The sequence below is a fragment of the Mesoplodon mirus genome (assembly GCF_964341445.2).
Source record: "Mesoplodon mirus genome assembly, chromosome: 3".
Classification (NCBI taxonomy): Eukaryota; Metazoa; Chordata; class Mammalia; order Artiodactyla; family Ziphiidae; genus Mesoplodon; species Mesoplodon mirus.
In genome coordinates, this window is record NC_138978.1 from 82,911,354 (window position 1) to 82,933,005 (window position 21,652).

Consider the following 21,652-nt stretch of genomic DNA (forward strand, 5'->3'; position numbering starts at 1 on the left):
ACACAAGGAAATATATGCTACTTAGAATTTATCAAGGGCATGAAGTATGAAAGGATTAAAAAAGGTTAAAACTTGAAATTTCCTTGAATTTCACCTTTAGCATTTTTACTTTTTAAAGTAACATCACTGGCATACAAAAATGCTGACCTTCAAACATTTGCGGAAAAATAACAATAGAAGAAAAATCAAAGAAGCAACAAGTTATATAACTTTTATATAGCAAACTTATATTTTTGATACTAAGTTGGTAGGCCTCTTTTCTATATGCATTAGAGAAGCCTTATTCGTACAGACAATCTAACTCTTGGCACTATTCCATTAGGATCATATTATACTAGCCCAAATAATTTAAATGGAAATATACAGATACCTTTAGAAAAATATGAAAATGATGCACAAAACTGAATTTGCCCCTTGGGAATTCACACCTATTTCCATATTACTCATTACTGCTAGTTTTCCTAAACTTCTCATAGTGTCCTCTGGGTGGGAAGCAGAAATATCTAACTACCTCAGCTCTATAACTAATTTACCTTATTTGTAACAGGGTCTTTGAATATGCTAATTTCCCTCTCATTTAAAAATAAGTGATTTTTAATTTATTATTCTTAAAATAAATTTCAGGTTTGTAGTTAGCTAATATTTTTGCAATTAAAAAATATATTTTAAGCATTACCAAGATTATTATTTATACCTATCTTAATTTTAAATTCTGTACAATTCATATATTTTCCTAATATTTTGGGACAATGTACTCCCTTCATTGTTGAAAGACTTCCCTGATAATTTACTTTTGGAATATAATGATTCTTTCCCACCTGACCAACCTCTTGTTATAAAATTTTAGTAAGGCTTATAATGAGGTTTTCCCATATAGAAAAAGGCCAAAACCTTTATTTACTTTGTGGTGATAACTTTGCTATAAGTCTATGTTGCTATAAAATGGATCAGATTAACAGCAAGACAAAAAAACTGGTCTATGCTGTTTTCTACCAGATAGCTAGATTCCTAGATAAGCTAACTTATAACACCAAACAAAGGCAACACATGTGAGTTACGTATATTTTCTAAATAATTTTTTAAAAGTGTTGTATTTGTTAACTTTTACTGCCACCATCATACCACCACCATCACAACAAATCTGTAAACCTGGTCCAAGTCAGAAATATTCTACTACTTTCCAATACTGAGCACTTAATATATTTCTGTTGGTGATGACACCCATGGCTCTGAAGAAACATGACAGTAAGAAAACCTTGAAATAGCTAATTATTTGAACTAAGTCAAACTAAATATCAAATTTTCATACAGCATGGTATTGTTAAATTAAACAAGGAGGCCATCACACTGAGGTGGTTCTAGGGCATTAGCAGCCTATGTAACCAAACCGAAACCTAAGCCTATAAATGCTTCAAAGTTAAGAAATAAAACCTAAAATAAACAATCACAAATAGCCAACTAGGCTTTCCCAAAAAAGGCAACCACTTAAGCTATAGCCAATCAAAAATTTTCCTTGCTTTGTTTCTGCATCTTATCCATAAGTTTTGTCCCTAATTCCTGTTGGTGGGGCGCTCCTAACCACTTCTAGTTTGGTGTTACCCAATTTGAATTGATTTTTGCTCAAATTATTAAAAATGTTCATATACCTCAGTTTATCTTTTAAGGTACAGTGAAAAGAGCTTAAGTTATAAAATCAAATGTGCATGCGGGTCCAATTCTGGTTCTGTGACTTACAGGCAGCAAGTCATTCTCTTTGAGCTTCAGTTTACTGTCTGAACAAGAAATATTCCCTACCTTCCAGAGTTGCTAAATGGAGTTTAAAAAAAAAAAAAAAAAAAAAGACAAAAACATGCAAAAATCCTGGATTCTTTAGATGCTCAATAAGTAAGAATAGTGAATATTATAATATTTTCTTTCACACTATTGGTTATGTTTAAGGTATGCACCCATTTTCATAGAGCTTTAGGTAGCCCTGATAGCCTATTCAGGGCTATCATTCATTGTTCCTCTGTTATTAGAATAGCCACTTCAAAATTTCTCAAGCTTTCAAATTCAAATGACCTTAGAGCAGAGTTTTCAACCCTTACTGTATACTTGGATTACCTGAGAAGATTCTGAAAATTACTGATCCCTGGAACCCATCCCAGTCCAAGTAAATCAGGATAGTTGGGTTGAGATCTAGGCATCAGTATTTTAATTAATATTACTACTTTTAAAGCTACCCAAGTGATTGTAAAGGGCAGCCAGGGATGCCTTGGACTATACTCAACTATTAATGAGGCAAAAATTACAAAACAATCAAACAGTAGAGGCTTTTGCTCAAGAGACTAACCAAATTAATTCTAAAAGGTAAACCAGGTAAACACTGACCAGAGCAAGACAAATGCTGCAATACTCTTTTTCTTCTCATATGAAGTATTGCTTGCAGCCATACATTCTTATTTTTGAAATCCTCTTTTATTTAAAGCAAAACTTTAGAAAAAAAACTTTGAATATTAAGTAGCAATATGATGAAAATGATCTAATGTTAGGTGAACAAAAGGAAAAATTTTGACTGCTGAACGAATTCAGATCTGAGAAGTAACTATTTTATAGCTCTTCTGAAGGTTTGTTCTTAAATAAAATGTAGGAATTTAAAAATAAGTAAGTATGGCTATAACATGATGAAAGCTAGGTATTATTTAGAGATCTTAAATGAAAACCTATTATGATACGTTCAAGTATATGTGAGCCACTCTTTAAACATTAATTATATCCAGTGTAATTTCTTAAAGTCAACTTTACTCCTTTCACATACATCTGGTAGAGGAAAAATATCAACACATCATGCAGAAGCTATTTTTTTTTAGCAAAATTTAGTCAGTTAATTCTCAGGGAAAATGTTTCCAACTAAAACTACGTCTAGTGATCTGCTGATGTTTTAAATTTTAATTCATTATTTATCAAGGTCATTCCTGTATTTTGTGATTTTTTTTTAAAGTGCCTGTAGTGATAGAAACAAAAAGCTACAATTACACATGGACAAATAAGCAGGGTACTAAATAGTTTGTGATCTTACAGTAAGCTTTTGTCAAGATTTTAGTTTGTCACCTTAAGTGTATAAGGCAAATAGTGTATTTATTAACATTTTCATACACACACTGACTGATGGCATTCTTGCATAGGAACGATGAATGAATATGGAGGAATAGGGAAATAAGTTGGGTTTTACAATTTTAGCAAACTAAGCTGGTAAATAATGCTCTAATATTATACCCCTGAGATTAAACTATTCATTTTTAGGTACTTTCTACCAAACTCTGAAAAAATATAAAACAACAACTGTGCCTAAGGAAGATCCCTAAGTTTAAAACTTATTCTACTACACTATTAAATTGCTATTCTTCTTTGAATCTCGTGTCTGACTTAAGATTGAGAAAACTAGAAACAAGCAAGGTAACATCTACCTTAATTCAAATTAGGCTCTAAAGAAAGTAGGAGTACACTGGGGGAATCTTTCCATAAAGATACAATTACTGTTCCACTAAAAAGCTCAATGAAAATGTACAAAACTAAACTAAAATAAAAATGTTTCTCTGACATCACCACAATCTAAATTAGACCATTTCAACTATGAAATTTGAGAAAAAAAAAAAAGAACGAGGCTTCTTTCAATACTGTGATAAGAACTAGAATTTGTATATATACCTAAAACAAAGAGAATTTCATCAGCAAGAGGTTAAGACTGTAACTATTAGACTTTCACCTGGAAACAAATACACCCACAGATACAGACACACACACATTCCTATACATACTTCAGCTACAAGTATGAATAATTCAGGGTATCATTTGGGAACAATGTATTCAATCCTACTAATACCTAGGGAATATCACACAATATAAAGAAATAACTTGACACAATGCCACTATATTTCCTGAGGCCAAAATATCCAAAGAATGGTAAAAATGACCCTAAGCTTGACTATCTTAGTAAGCAGTTTTTAAAATAAAACCAATTAGCTACTTGGTAACATGTGTAAGTAAAGAAAATGGTAAAAAAAATTCAATGTATTTTTGCTCCTAAATGTTTGAAAATTATAACGTATATCCCTGTTAACTTGAAAAACTGAGATCCTGTTAAAATACAGTTCAATATCCAACCATTCAATAGCCTCAAAAAATGAACATGAAAGTGCCATATATGGCAGGAAAACCTGCTTTTCAAAAGAGAATTCAATTCTTTGTGTTAGTGTTCCCACTACCACTCCAATACTGAACACTGTCATAAAAAAAGGGGCAATTATTATTATCTTTAAGAAAGGTTACAAATATCTGAAATAAAAAACAAGAGTTGGCTCAAATGATTTTATTCTATTAAAATTAATCACCTAATACATTTTAAGAACATATACAAAAAAAGCCATAATAATCCAAAAGTTAAACAGTACACAAAAATTAAGAGCAACAATATGAAATTAGAACAAAAGAAACTAGGCCATTCCACACATTTTTATTTTTTGTGCACTCTCTGACAAGTATACTATCTATTTTAGAATTGACTATGGTACCAGATAAAATTCATGGCCTGCTAAATTAAAACTTAACACTTATTTCTTCAAAGAGAAAACTGAAAAGGCAGTTTGGAGCTAAGGGTTGTATGCTGTATTAAAAATTATCCTCTATTGCTGTCCCTTTTCCCATCCACCACCATCGTCTTAAGGGGCTACCTTGTAGTTAGATGGAAGTCCTTTGTAGACTTATGTTGGGATTAGCAGTTTCTCAAATAAGAACACTGGAAAGCATCCTCACTCATCCCTTCCCCATTCCAATCCAGTCAGTCAATAAATCCTGTAAGTTTTATTGCCTAAATCTCTTTCAGATCTGTCCCTTCTCCATTTTTACTACCAGTGTGTTAGCTTAAGCCCCTGTATCTTGCCTCTGGAAATTGGCAATCTAAGTTCTTTTTCTGGCAACAGTATTCCCCTCTGCCCTGTCAACTATCATTCACAACACCAACAAAAGTTATTAAAATACAAATCTGATGTCAATTCACCATTTATAATCCTTATATTTTGTCCCCTGACTATAGGATAGAGTCCAAACTTCTTATCAAGGTACACTGGCCCTACTTACTTACCTATGATTATCTCTCCTCACAATAAGCTATCTGATTTATTTTAGACAGCCATCTCTCTCATGATGACCCTGTATCCTTGCATTTACTTTTCCTTCTGCCAGAGACGACCTTCTCCTAATTATTTTCCACCTTATTATAAGCATCAACTTCTACATAAGCAAGTGGTAATATTTACCTGGCCTGTCAAATGGTTATACCCTTCTTTTTACGTGCTTTCATACCACATATTTTGTTTACAGCACACATCTCACTAAATCCTTGAAAGAAATCAATGCATCTGGAAAAATAATAAAAGGAAACAGTACAGAAGGGTATAAAAGAAGAAGTAAAAATTTTCCTTTGCCTCCTATCTCATTCAATAACTTTTAAATTGTTTTTAGTTCTTCTACTGGTCACTTCCATAGTGATTAATATGGTTCTATCTATAGTTCTTGATTATGCCAACTTTAAGAGATTTATTGATTCCTTCCTCCTTCCAACTTTTATTTATTTTTTATTTCTAATTTTTTAGCAGCTATAACATTGGATATTATGCTTTATCCCAACAGAATATCCTGCCAACTGCATTCTAGTAGTCCAATTTCCATGTCTATTTCTTCATCTCCTCCAGGACAGTGACTATTGTCTTATTTTGGCATTCTCAGAGCCTACAGTAAGAAGTAATATTCAATATATAAACAGAAAGTTTATTTTGACTCTGAGGTAGGTATGTCTAGGAAAGGCAGTGGTAAGACAGCCTGGAGATAGATTATGAATTACTTTAAGGATTTATTTCCCTTTTAAATATTACAATCTGCAAAGGTGACAGAATGTTTTAACATGGTTAGATAGAAGCTGATCCTGATTTGTAAATACCTAAAAAAAATGACTACATTTAGTTTTCATATTAAAGGCAGAGAAATGCCACATCTAGAAAATATAAAAAATAAATTTAAATAATATTTTCAGTCCACTGAATAACTGCACAAAAGAAACTTTAAAACGTTTGTTACACAAATATATGACACGTATGTTTATTGCTACTTGTTAGCTGTATGACTTTAGGCAAGATCTCCATGCCCCAGACTCAGCTATTAAATGGAGATGATAATGGTAGTTACCTCACAGAGTTGTTGTGAGGATTATACAAGTTAATTCATGTAAAGTCTTGGAACAGCACCTTGATATTGTAAGAACTTAATGAATGTTAGTAGCTATTATTATTAAGTAAATATTTGGTCATTATTTACTTCTGTTGCTACTCAGGAGTCTTACTTAGTGATTCTCACACTGAATTTTAACTGTTGCCAAACATTATTCAGATTTGTTTTTCTTTAAAGCTTCTTTCTGGACAATGTTTTTATATTATAATTAGAATAAACTGTTGAATTAAATTTGTTTCCTTTGAAGAAATCAATTCATGTATTTGATGCTACCGACACTACAAAACTGAAGCTATTTTAAGCAACTGTGAAATTTCTTTAGCAACTACAATTTCATGCAGTTAGCTTAACCTCCATTTCATCCTTCTATGTTTAGACACCAGTAGCATTCTGCTTTTGATAAAAATTTGCCACTGTTTTGCATAATGCTGTTTAAGCTGACTTAAATTACTCTAAAGCTGGCTACAGAATTTCCATGTAAATTGAAAATAACAAAATGTTTCAATGCTCTTTTATCAGAAATAAGAAAAATTATGTGACTTACTTAAAATGTTTGGTTGGGCCTTCAATAAAGCCAAACTCATTAACATATTCTTCAAAAACACCAAGTAATGGAAGCCATTAAAGTCTGTGGTAAACTGAGGAGTAAAGATTTGGTAACTTCAAACAGAAACTAGCAATGGGACTGTGTTATTAAATTTGTTAACTATAAATGCAAAAGGGGCAGACCTTCAGAAATCCTGTCTGGTGTTTTACATTTAACTCATTCATTTTCCTACAGTAACTCTGTGAAGTAGGTATTACTATTAACATTTTCAAGATGGGAGGCAAAACAGTGTCGATGTTTAAAAACTTGGGGCTCTGGAGTCAGAGAGACTTGAGATGAAGCCAGGTTCTGGCACCAGTTTGGTGGGTAACGTCGGGCAGATTACACCCTAGTTCCCTCTTCTGTTAAATAGGGGTAATAGTATTTACCTTATAGAACTGTTGTGAGGATTAAATAGATAACATAGGTAAACCACTTTAGTACATAACCAAGGTAAAATAAACACTTAAAGCTGAGCCAATGTAATTATTACAACAAAACTGAAGATTTTTAAGGGAAATAAAATCCTTTTATCAAATACCTGAACTGTTGAGGTATTTTACAGAACCAGTAATGGTATAATTTGGTGATCTGCAGCCTAGGTTTCTACTGATATTCTGTAAATAAGACCAAGATGTTCCAAAATTCAAATAAAAGAAATCTCTTCTCAATCTGTAGAGTTTAAAAAAAAAAATTCACTTCTAAGTTTTTCTCTTCGAAATTTTCTTAAACCTTTGAAATCTGTTACTAAGTATTAGATTAAAAATTGAGCTCCACTTTATCAATGGTTTTGAATATTTTTTAGTAGCAAAACCTTTTCTCTTCAAATGCAATCTTTCATATGGCATTTTAAAATGATCAAAATGCTACACATTTTTAAAGTACAAATTTGCAGTATTTTCCTTATTAAAAATGTGTCAACCAAGGACTCAAAAAGTTGAAATCTAGGGTTATGTTTGACATAATTTACTTCTGTATTTTGCTGCACATAAGCAAGTAATTACAAATGGTCAAAGTTTTCATACTACTAATTATTTTATCATAAGATATTTCTTCTTGATTCAACTGATCCAAGAGTTTGAAAGTGGAATAATAGAAAATTTTGTTCCAAATTTTTATTACTCGCAAATCTAATAGTTCATGTTATATCTCTTATCTATTTTCTTTTACCCTATTTTTCTAATAGCAATAATTATTACGCTATCCTCTGAGTTCTCCAAATTTGCTGTTTCTTTCTTGTTTTTTCTTCATCAGCAAATCAGATACTACTACTATTACTGTCATCACCACCAGCCCCAAGTATTTACCTGGTAATTATTACATGCCAGGCACTATTTTAAGCAGTGTATGTATATTAACTTATTTAATCCTCAAACCACCTTAGGAGATAGGAACTATTATTACCCCCAATTTATAAACGAGGAAACAGGCACAGAGTGATAAGTAATTAGTCCAAGTTACCAGCTTGAGTAGCAGGGGATCTGAACCTAGGTAGTTTGGTTTCAGAGCCTGTGCTCTTAAGTACTACTCTAAACTCCCCCCCCACCCCCCAATACAATCAAGACTGAATGAACAGCAAATTAAGTTGAAATAAGTTGGTTATTGGTTCGTATATATAAGTAATTCAGCTAACTGGATTCTTTTCTCCCAAAAGGTACTCTGGTTCAGTAAGTAGCCAAACTTTCAGAATAGTAGTTCAGAGATAAAGTAGGTGTGAACGCAAAAGAATAGAAAGTACTAAAAACCAATTAAATAAAAATAATCTGAAAGAAGAAAAAAGCATTGGGACTATAAGATCTTAAAAAGAACAGGTACTAGCTAAGGAAATAGGGGCATATAACTAAGGAGAAATACAGAAGTTCTACAGTAACAATGTCTGGAAGAAGCTGAAATCATTAAGATATGAAAAGTTAAATGAGACAGGAAAAAAAAAGCACCTAGCTGAAAACATCAAGTTCAAATTCACAGAACTGGGAAGATTATAAAAATATGAGAAAAATAACCCATTTATTGAAATACTACATTTAACCTTATAACCCTTAGAAAATAGAAGTTAAAAAATTCTTAACAGAATCAAAATGATTTGATTGTTTGTTCTCACAGGAAAATCCCAGGAAACTCTTTTAACTGGATGGTCATGTACTCCTTGAAAAAGTGTCTATTAATCCTTGTGATCAGACTGGGAACACTAAAAATTTGTGCTAAATAATTAACATCTTTTTTAGATAGATTTGGGAAGCTTATGGTATCCTTATAAATAAAATACAGAAATGAAAATTCTATATTTATAGTTAGATGAACAATTAGTGTTACTAATAGACGACTGATATCATGAAGACAAACTTTCTTATTTTTTATATATTTTATAAAAATATATAAAAAATATATTATATATATATATTTTATATATTTTATATTTTAGGATATATAAGTGAAATACATGAAAAAGGTATTTAACAAGCATCTACAAAGTTCAAGTATATTTTCAACATAATTAAAAAAATGACCTTTTAAAACTTGTTCTTAGTAAAAAGAGCCTTATTCAAGGAAAAAAACTTATGAAATACTGTAAGCTAAAGGCTGGGGATTCAGAAACATAAAACATAGTTCCAGACTTCAAAGAGCATGAAACATTGGGAGAGAAAAAAAGCCAAATAACAGATACAATATAGTGGTGGTAAGTGCAAATCAAGGGTATCCTCAGGTGCTTTGGGAATACAGAGGTGTAGCTAATATAACTTGGAAGGGCCAAGCGTAGTGGGTAAGGAGGAGAAATTGGGGAAGAGTTCCCAGAATAGGGGACACTTGAGCTAAATCTTTAAAATGGCTCAAGGAGAAGTGATTTACTCTAGTAATTGAGGAAAAAAAAAATAGCCTGTTCTTTACCTAAGAGCTGCTTCATCCACCTGCTCCCTAGTGCAACTTTCCACATAGGTAGTGTGACAGCTAAAGGTTCTTACATTATTCCATAATCCTAGCTAATAACTGGTTAGTGACCCAACTTGAGCTAGTAACAATCCTTGTCTAAAATACTTCAAAATTGTAGATGGGGAAGAATTAGTCCTTTTCTGGTGGGAAAAGCTATAAGATAGAAGACTTAGGAACTGGCTGTTATCAATACTATGTTTTCCCACCACAAGGAAAAAGTCAGTCAGTAGTGAAAAGAAGAATGGTCCCTCCCATTCCATCTTAAGATTCTATATATAAAAAGCTGAAGTCACTTATCCTACTTAGTAAATATTAATAGCACCAAGAATTAAATATTTTTTCTTTCATTAGTTTACCTTTTTTTACTTTAAGCTACAAATTAGAACGCTCCTCATAATTCAGTCAACATCCTTACTAATGTTTGTAAACTGTACCTAGGTATGTATTTATGAGCAAAACTAGTTAAAACAGTAGTAAAATAGCTTACAAAAAAAATCTCCTTCTAGGTAGTATTTGTGATGCTTACTTAGGTCTTTTATGATCAAAATGGGGGGTGGGGGGAGAGAAATAAGACCAAATAAAAATAATAAAGGAATATCTATTTGCAGAACAAGGGATTTTGAAGACATTTTCTGCATTTATTATGAATAAGGTTTTTTGGTTTTTTTTAACAGCAAATTTTGTGCTTCTGCCTATCAAAGGCTAAATTCAGCCTGTTGAATGAGTAAACATTCGAAAAATGATTAGCCTCATCCCTGGACAGACCTATAAAGCATGCAACTAAGCAAGAACTAAAATGAGTATTCAGGTAACATTTATTATAAATTGCGGAAACATTCCTGCATATAAACTACAATTTTTCTCTTCTAAAGAATTTATATTCCCAATGATTTACACACACACACGGCCATGTTTAAGTATTTTTAATATTTTTGATGTAAGGCACTAGTCTACATACTGCATATTTTTACTTTTATTAAAGTAGGACTAAATTAAACTATAATTTCAAAATTAAGCCTTAAGCCAGAGTTGAATGAGACAGAAAAACTATTATATATATTGTTACCTATAATTATGTACCAATAATCCAGACAGCAATACTGTACAGATTAAATCAAGTACCACTTCTATACTTGAATGCATTTTGCATCTAAATGGAGGCTTGCCTGACATGCCTTACTTTTATATTTCCAGTACTATTTTAAGTGTTCTAGTTCCACTAGGCTTATTAAAAAAAACCATTCATTTATTTTGTACAACACTGTGCTAGCAAATGCTTAATGAGAAGTACATCTTAACAGATTATGGGCAAGGACTTAAGAAAAAAACAATGGGTACAGTATAAAAGGTATATTAGGATACAGGCTCACTTGCACTGAGATATAATAATCATTTCAGTTTGTAATTAGTTAGGTATATATTAAATGGTGGACTACTTGCCTACTATTATTGCTGAAGAAGCAATAAATAGCTCAGTTAAAAATGAAAACTGAACAGGAATATAATGAATTTGCGAAGTGTGTGACTGAAGTTTGGTTCCACTAAAATTATACCACAGGGACTTCCCTGGCAGTCCAGTGGTTAAGACTCCATGCTTCCACTGCAGGGGGCTCGGGTTCCATCCCTGGTTAGGGAACTAAGATCCCTCATGCTACACGGCATGGCAAAAAAACAAAAAAATTATACCATAAAACTGGTAATATTATAAAGAATTACTAAAGGGGCAATTAGTAAAAGCTTTTATATGCACTTGGTTTACAGTTTAGGCACATCTGATATCAGTCAAAGGGTAGATTTTCTCAACTTACCCTTAATTACAAAGCGGGTGTGTGATAAAGATTATTTATTATAAAACACCCCTTGTTATTCAATCCCTGTAAGTTTGGTGTCTCACAAATAATCATTGTTAGTTGAGTAGTTGTACAGACCATAGAATAATAGCCTAAAGACGAGAGGATGAATCACACTTCAGCAATTTGTCCCATGTGAATATGTCATTGATAAAATGAAACAAGAAACAAGAGGGAAGGGTCCTACTAAACTAGTTAGGTCCTAGGTCTTAAATCTATTTAAAATCAAGTTTTAAAAACTTGTTTAGATTTTATTTATGTGCAATAAAGACTAACTTATATGTATGGAAATCTTCTAAACATTAAAATATATCATTGGTATATGTGAACCAAGAAAATGAAAAACATGGAAGACTTGGAAGCCATTTGTGGGACATAGGAATTTCAGGTTTACAACTGAGAAATCAAGTGTAAATTCTGGTTGAACACTAACATGGTGAAAGCTTGTCGGCTTGTTTTTCTTACAGAACTAGAAAACTGTACTCAGTGTTAGAAGTAAACCTTTACTATCTAATAATGAGAAGATACAATTACTGTTTGAAAGCTTTACAAACCATAAAGCCTCAAACAGGATTCAGTAAGTACAACTGAAAGAGAATATTAAAAGGAAACAAAGCAGAGAGATGCTAATATTTTTTCTCAAACACAGGGACCTCATTAATTCAGCTTTATTTGGATGATATAAATGACCTTTTCAGTCTACTTTATAAATTAAAGAAGTCTAAGGGTTTAATGAAAAGATTTAAAAATTGAGCAAGTTTACTATTATTTTGAACAGTGGGTAAAATAGTAGCAGATTTTATTGGACTGTTAGAACTACCTACTCTTGGCTGTTTTCAGGTGTTAAAGGTGAGAGCAACTAAGCCCGTGTGCCACTGATACTGAGCCTGCGCTCTAGAGCCCGTGAGCCACAACTACTGAGCCCGCGTGCCACAACTGCTGAAGCCCGTGCGCCTAGAACCCGTGCTCTGCAGCGGGAGAGGCCACTGCAATGGGAGGTCTGCGCACCGCGGCGAGGAGTGGCCCTCGCTGGCCGCAACTGGAGGGCCCGCGTGTAGTAGCAAAGACCCAACGCAGCCAAAAATAAATAAATTAAATAAATAAATTTATTAAAAAAAAAGAAAGTTATAATTTATTGTTGACAATTATGTGCCAGATAATAGGTGCTTTACTTTCATCTCAAATTTCATTATAAGACTGGGTTCTTATTACAAATGAATAAAAGCACCTAATTAATTATTCTTTGGCTTTATGTGGCCAGAAGTTAGGAAGACTGGATAGATTTACAATCTAGGCATGCTATAGTAATTCTGGTTCCCTTCTGCTGGACAACCATGGTAGGATGGTATATCAATCTGTAACCATACTTTTCCTCCCTATTTGCTTTGATTGATCTAATGGGTCTGCAAGAAATCAGTTGAGTTTCTAAAACTACAGAATGTAAAAGCTAAAGACTTCTTTATATTTAAGTTGATTAAGCAATTTAACATTTTACCTTATCTCAACTAAACCATATAATGGAAGAGAGATACTATAAAACAATACCTTTTTGGTTTCAAATTGTGCTTCTTCCTGACAGCATCCTCTACAGTCAGGATCCAGTTGAAGAAGGTTGAACTGTCCAAGTAGATCACAGGAGCTGCACAGCAAGTTGCTGGAGAAGCCTAACTCTCTGCAAGACTCTGATGAAAACTCTGCCCCGAACGCAGAGACCTGAAAACAAAAAATGAGAAAAAATAACCCCCTTAACTTCATGTTTACATTACAAAGCTTCCAAAAAAGAGAAACTAGGGTTGTCAAAATCTAACACACTACAGACAGTTCGTGAAATGCCTCATTTGGAGACAAATTCTTAATTATTTTTATACTTTATAACTTTATATGAGTCTTTGGTTCTTCCCACATCCCCAACAAATTTTTTTCTTAGAAATTTGTCATACTGCAGCTTGGCTAAAACATGGATTAACAAAAAAGATCATATATTATTTCTTTATGATATATATATATTACATATCTTTTGAAGAAAAATGAATGTCCATTTCATTTTAAGAACTTAGCACCTGTTCATATGATGTATGGAGTAACATTAACTTCTAGGTCCCTTCTACACCCTACAAACTTATCTTCATTCACATCTAGCAGGGGAAGGGTACAGAAAGGGATGAAGTGGGGGAGAGCGGGAGCACATCAAAAATAAAACTGTGGGGTTTAGGTGCCAGTTCCACCACTTACAAGATGTGTGACTCTGGGCAAGATAACCTCCCTGAGTTTTAATTTCCTCACCGATAAAGCAAGAAACTTCCCACATAAAATAGACTGCAGTAAAGATTAAATGAAATGACTTATGTAAAGTAACCAAACAGAATGACTGGCAAAAGCAGGTTTCCAAAACTATTCTCTTCCTTTATCCATTCTTCTCTCATGTCTCAGTGAGTGTGGTATACCTACATCTGTCTAAGGTCAATACCTGTACCTCTGCTTTAACTTCTGTCTTCTGCCATCTCCACAGGGATTTAATTTCATTGATAACTCATATCTTCAGTGTACCCAAGACCCATAGTTCTAACTGCTCTCCCCACATTCTGTTATTTCTGAATTGTTACTACAGTCTGGTTTCTGATCCCACCACACCACTCAGCTAAACTTGCCAAAAATCACTAAATGCAATGGCATTCAAAACTCTTCTGCTCCAGCTGCTTCTTCCATGGCTTTCCCTCTCCTTCTTCTGCTATGCATCTCTTAAATGCTGTTGTTTCCCATTTCTATTCTTGGCTCTCTCTTTGCTTTGCATACTTTCTATAGAGAATTGCATCTTCTCCATGGCTTCAAATACTCATTTATTGAAAACTCCCAAGTCTTTTTAAGTGTCAAGTTTCCAAAGCCAACAGCCTACCTGAGATCTCATTTAGATGTTGTACAGGCACTGTAAATTCAAACTCTCCAACAGTGAAACATCTTTTCTCCTTAAATCTATTCCTTCCAATGTATTAGTATCTTGGCAAAATGACGCCATTTTCCCTGACCGCCTAGTTGCCCCGGTCAGTTCATCTTAGACTCCACACTCTTCACCATTCTTACAATCAGTCAATTAACTTGTTTGTTAAAAAAACAAGTTTTGACAATTCTGTCTCTTAAAGAGCTCTCAAATCTTTTCCTGCCTCAGGGGATTAAATGGTCAGCTACTCCTATCTCTCATTACGTCTCCAATCCCACTCTACTTTTCAGCTATAATGAATTCCTATAGTACCTGAGAATATAAAGCCCCTACTCAAATGTACATTTGCTCATACTTTTCTACTCTAAGGCTCTTTTACACTTTTCCACCTTGTTAAATTCTACTTATTTCTAAGAACCCGACTGGTATACCAGTCTTCTTAGGAAGCCTTCTCTGAAAAAAATCAGATCCCAGTATTTAGCCATTGTCTTTTCTGAGAATGAAATTTATGCACAGCTGTAAAATAGCACCACTCATGACACTGTACTATGTAAATCTAGGATTGTCGGATTCCCCGGTAATACTGTGAACTCTTTCAAGGGCAAACATTAAGTTATTTCTCTGTATTTCCAGCACTTGTGCTAATTCTCCTGTGTGTTAAGCAAATGAATTGGTCAAAACCACAGCCTCAAATAGGGGGCATTTCAGATTGTTTGACTGTGACTGGTTGATCTTCTAGACCAAGGGTTTGCAAATTTTATGTAAAGGGCCCCGTAGCAATTATGTTAGGCTTGGGTGGCTATATAGTTTCTGTTGGAACTACTCAACTCAGCTACTGCAGCACAAAAGCAGTCACAGACAATAATAAATGAATGGGTGTCTGTGTTCCAATAACACTTTACAAAAACAAGGCTTGCTGGATTTGGCCCACCAGCTGACTAATCGTGCAGATTAAAACCCAATGGCATATCCCAATGTGAAAAACTTTAAGTACTGCTGGCATACTCTTCCAAAATGCTGATCATCCCATTGACCTAACAGTAAGTCAACATCCTAATTTGATACATACATCTTTTACCTTATCTCAGTAATAATGTGGACTGTATATCATAATATATCAAAATAGATCAAGTATCCCAGTCTAGTGGGAGGGACTTAAGACTCTTGCTACTATACTAGCACTTTGAGTAATTTATTTACTAGTAAAGTGATCTGCTTGATCAATTTCACAGGTTAATTTCTATTTTTTTCCCAAAGAAGGCCACACCAATATATACACATCATCCCACGTGTGACTGGCAGTCCTCCACTGAGGAGTGGGAGTCTATGTTCCCTCCCCTTCAACCTGCGCAGGGGCTTGTGACTGTTCTGACCAACAGAGTGTAAAGGAAGTGATACTACATGATTTCTGAGGGTAGGTCTTAAAAAAGGAAACAATCTCTGCTTGGCTAGTACTTGCAGGTGCTGTTATCTGTTTCTCTGTAATACTCGACTTTGGAATTTAGCCACCATGCTGTAAGGTAGCCTAAACTACAGAGAGAATGTAGAGAGGCCCATGTAGAGAGCACCTGAGGCCTCCAGCTGACAACCAGCATCAACTACTAGACATGTGCGTAAAAAGCCTTCACATTTTAGTCCTTCAGTCTCAGGCGGAGGTCTGAGACACCATGGAACACACAGCCATCCTGCTGTGCCCTGTCTGAATTGCTGACCCATAGAAATTTGAAAGCAAAATAAACAATGGTTTTACACCACTAAATTTTAGGGTGATTTGTAGCCATGGTAACTAAAACAGGCGATAAAAATGAAATAACTTTGAAACTGTGAAATGCTTAACAAACATAAGAAATTGTTACCAAAGCATGTTTCACAAAACAAGAATCTCAAATGAATAATCATGGGATCATAATACTTGGTTTTATTCTGGCATTTACTGAGCACCTACTGACAGGCAGCATGAACATGCAAAACATGTATTTGAGTCTGATGACATCTTGATTCAAATATCAGCACAGAGCAACCTTACTTCTTAACTTCTGAATAGGAATAATTACCACTTACTTCACAAAGTTTTGGGGATTAAAGGAGAAAAAGTACAGAAAGCATCTTGTATTCTGCCCAGTACACAGTGAGTACTTAATAAATTTTAGAATTATTCCCACCTTCCACTGTGAAAGCACACTTAAAAACTACAAAACACTACTTATTTTTAAGTCATTATATTAGACATGGGGTAGAGATAAGCGCAGGGGAGATATAATGTATCTTTTAAATTTTTTAAAATAAATTTATTATTTACGTTTTTTAAATTTTTGGCTGTGTTGGGTCTTCGTTGCTGTGCGCCGGCTTTCTCTAGCTGCAGTGAGCGGGGGCTACTCTTCGTTGCGGTGCGCAGGCTTCTCATTGTCGTGGCTTCTCTTGTTGCGGAGCACAGGCTCTAGGCACGCAGGCTTCAGTAGTTGTGGCTCATGGGCTCTAGAGCACAGGCTCAGTAGTTGTGGAGCACGGGCTTAGTTGCTCCACAGCATGTGGGATCTTCCCAGACCAGGGATCGAACCCGTGTCCCTGGCATTGGCAGGCGGATTCTTATCCACTGCGCCACCAGGGAAGCCCTAGAATGTATCTTGAGTTCCATGAGTGAACTACTTTTTTCTCTTATGTCATTGGTTTTGCAGACTTAAGGCTTTGAATCTAAGAACATCAGAACATATTTTTAAGCACTTCATAGGTAAGTACCAAATTCTAAATAATATAGAAGAGTTCAAAATTATAAATTATGCCCACCCACCTTTTTATTATCAAAAAGTAATGAACAGCATTTAAATGTGCACAGTAAGGCCAAATATTAAATTTTATTGTTGCTTTATTATTATTTTTGGCCACACCATGTGGCTTGTGGGATCTTAGTTCCCCGACCAGGGAACGCACCTGCACCCTCAGCAGCGAAAGCTTGGAGTCGTAACCACTAGACCGCCAGGAAATTCTCCTAAATTTTAAAATAATTAGCCACCCTTCTAAGAAAGACATAGATTTTGTTTTTTTTGGCGGTATGTGGGCCTCTCACTGTTGTGGCCTCTCCCATTGTGGGACACAGTCTCCTGACGTGCAGGCTCAACGGCCATGGCTCACGGGCCTAGCCACTCCGCGGCATGTGGGATCTTCCCGGACCGCGGCACGAACCCGTGTCCCCTGCATCGGCAGGCGTACTCTCAACCACTGCGCCACCAGGGAAGCCCGAAAGACATAGATTTTAAGGACTGGGTGGGATAACCCTGACTGGGATAACCACTTAACAGTTTATGACTTCTCCAATTCAAAGTAGGATTGACAGGCTAAGAGACTCCTTTGCATTAGTCACTGATTTATTTTTCTGATATTACTGAGTTCTTTATAAACATAAGGGTTGTTGGCTGGGAAGCTGTAATAACTATAATGTAACATCACCTTTTCAGGCAAAAGCCTGGTATAGCTATACATTTTATTACACTTATACATTCACATGATTATCTGTCTCTTAACCAGTCTTTACTCAGAAAACTCATAGGTTTCTCATGTAATAATTCTGAACGGATTTCAAATCTGAGACGAAATATATGGATTTACAGACGAACCCCGTGAAAACAAATACCAGAAACATAGCCTTTATGGCAAGCTCTTACAAAGCACCAGATACTTTGCTAAACACTTTACATCATTATTCTATTTAATCTTATCCCCCTATGAAAGGGGTATTATCCTCATTTTACAGGATAAAAGGGAGAGAAGGGAACAGAGGCTTAGGACAGTTGAGGTAATCTACCTTAAGACAATACAACAAACGTTAGATGGCAGCATCAAGATTCTAATCCTGGCCTGCCCTCAAAACCCTTAACCACTGTTATTAACTACCACCTTTCACAGAATCCATGATACACCATTATTGTATGCACCACTAAAAATAACAAAAATGCTGACACTTGCGCCACCCATTGAAATAAGACCAATCCAGATGTTAACTTGTGAAGAAAAGGGGGTAGGCGTAGGGGATGGGGTGTGGTGTCTCAGAATCAATCATACATAAAATCATTTTATACTGCTTCCAGTACAGTACAGTGCCTTTCTTTTTAAATTAATTAATTTGTTTATTTTTGGTTGCATTGGGTCTTCATTGCTACACGGGGGCTTTCTCCCATGTCCCTTGCATTGGCAGGTGGATTCTTAACCACTGGACCACTAGGGAAATCCCTACAGTGTCCTTCTGAAAGAAGTAATATGTATGAGCTGAATGAAGAACTGAGTACCACTTAGTTCTGGGACACTCTAAAAAACAGCTCCTTTAGGCCATACGAAAATATTTTTTTCTAATGCTTAAGCATACTCAGAATGTATTTTCAATTAAATCATTTATATCCTCCCCGTTGTCACCTCATTGGAATATTGGTAACTATGTGTTGCTACTAACTTTAATTTAGAGCTATTCAGAGGCACAGACAGTAATAAAAGCTCAACCTGTCTAGTCTGAGGACTCAGAGGTGTGAATTAACAAAGTAGGAGCTAAGTCTTCTGCCGATACCAGTAGCTCAACCTCAGGGCACCAAGAAAGTCTTCCTTCATTCCCTTTTTATTCATTTGTCAGGTTCCAAAGCTTTGGCTTATTTTTATTACTGCCAGCTACTTATTCCACCTGGCCTTTCTTCCTCCTCAGGCTAACTGTGAGATGCAGTTTTTCTAATTTCTTAAGAGTTTTTTCAACAGTCCTCTGTACTTCTCTTTTCATTTTCAAGATTTTATTGCCTTCTTTTCTTAAAAACACTAGTCATTACAGAAGAAAGAGACAGGAGTAAGCTTTAGAGAAGTTAAAACAGTTCAACAAAAAGGTGAATTGCTCAGACCACCCTTTCTAAATATTTTCAGAGTCATTATGTATTTGTTGGAGTGGGTGGGGTTCATCACTGTTCTACATAACCTACTACAGATATCTTAATGACTTTGATAGCAAGGAACAAACACTAATGAACTAGAAGGCCTTTCAAACCTCTGAAGGATCTAAATGTACATTGAGGCACAATAAAACAATATATAAAAGAAAAGTGGCCCCTGTATTCTCTTTGGCTACACTCGGCATGGGAATGGAGGGATACAAACCACACACAGAGCTTTGGTGCAGTTGTGAATCTGTAATACAGCATAATGTATGACGACAGAATATGTAAGGGAGAGGGTATGTAAGACTTTGCAAATCTGGAAATGGGATGTAAGTTAAGCCTTGCATTTTATCTAAACACCTTACTTTAGGTCTGGTGAGAGGGAACATGGTGTGTGAGAGGTACTAAAATGACCCCAATTTTCCACCTCTACCATTTTGCTCTCCCAGTAGAGGTAAATGCTGGGAATTAAGCCTGGAGAGACAAACAAGTAAGTATTAGGTCAAAGAGGCCCTGTTAAGGCATACTGAAGATAGACTTCAACTTAAAAGCAACTGAGAGCCATTGAGGAGTTTTAACAATGACCGACCTAAGTTTGAGAAAGATGACTTGGATGCACTGCAGAGACTGAATTAGGAAATGGGGGAAAATGAGATCAGGAGACCAGTTACAGAAGCTGTTGTGGCAATCCCAGGCAAGCAAAGATGGGGCCTGAATTTAGGTACTACCTGTGGAGGTAAAATTAAATGAACTGGCTTGGAGATTTTTAAGGGTTTAATGACTAACTGGGGTCAGAGAGTGAAAGGAAAGAATTTAAAATGAATAATTTCTGGCTTGGGCAATTGGGAAGCTGGCAAAAACAACAGTTTAGATTCTGATAATTAAAGGGCGAACTAGGAGGTTGTTATTTCTAAGGAGAGAGAGGTTGGTGGCCTAAATAAGGGATTAATAATAAGTGGATGAATCTGAGAGATATTAGGAAGTAAAATCAACAAGACTTGGTAATTACCTGGATGTGAGGTATGTAAGAAAAGGTAGGAGTCGAAGATGAGACCCAAGTTTCTGGCTTGAATTCTGTGGATGGTCACTTTGGTAGATTGTTTAATGGGCATAAATTCCTCCTACCTTGGTATGTACACTTCTTTGCAATGTGACTATGTCACTCTTCTCATGCAGAGATGGAGTCCATATCCCTAGCCCTGAAATCCAGGCTGGTCTTGTGACTTGCTTTGACAAATACTGTGATGTGAAAGTGATGTATGTGATTTCTGAGGCTAGGCTTTAGGAGGCATTGCAGCTTTTGCTCTGTAGGAGTGCTGCCTTGAGACTGCCACGAAAAGAAGTTGGTCTGGCCTATTGGAGAATGAGATGTCACATGGATGGGAACCTAGCTGACAGACAGCACCACTAAGAATGAAGCCATCCTGGACCCTTCAGTTCAGCTGACCTACCGGCTCAGGACAGCTGCGTAAATGAGGCCAGAGGAAACCAACAGAGAAAATGCTCAGCAGACACACAGAATTACAAGAAATCGTTATTTTAAGCTTTGGGGGTGGTTACACAGCCACAGATAATGAAACAGTTAAAGAGAGTGAAATCAGGAGAAGGCAACTTGAAATGTTATTCTTTTTTATATTTTCGAGGTGGTGAACGCAAATTGCCTAAGACTGACAATAAATTCTTGAGTACGAAGTTTAGAAAGGGGTCTTCCAGTAATTTCTAAGGCACCAAATGACTGAATAATGGAGTATTGTAAAGCTAATTATAGAAGTAAAGAATCCACCTTTTAGGCAAGGTTACAAAAGGAAACAGGCAGGATCTTTAAACTCCTTGATTAAAGAAAAGCCCAGGTGTTTGTAGGGGCTTTCGGTATAGACCCTCACTGCTCCAAACCTTGGATAAATTAATTAAACCAGGTCTCTAGGAGAATACTTCTCAGCAGGCTCAATACAGAGAACTCCTGAAAAATTAGGCTGATAAAAGACACTTGTAAAAACTCCAACCATAGTGTATATTAAACAGTTTTATTATTCACATAAACATGGACTAAAAACTTCTAAGGAGAAATTAACAAACAGTAAGTTGTTTGTGAGTGAATAGGAAAATAAGTAGAATTTAGCCCTTCCCCATTCAAAGATAAAAAACGCATCTGTTCTATTAATTGATAAAAACGAAATAAAAACTTGGT

General features: G+C 35.2%; 1 protein-coding gene across 2 annotated transcripts in view; it reads right to left on the bottom strand.

The window, feature by feature from the left end:
- Window positions 1–21,652, bottom strand: part of SELENOF (selenoprotein F) — a 36,732-nt gene that overhangs the window by 14,331 nt on the left and 749 nt on the right. For both annotated transcript variants that reach the window (XM_082615936.1, XM_082615935.1), the window contains exon 2: window positions 13,171–13,338. In XM_082615936.1, the coding sequence (XP_082472062.1) occupies window positions 13,171–13,338 (168 nt within the window). The remainder of the gene's footprint in view (window positions 1–13,170; window positions 13,339–21,652) is intronic.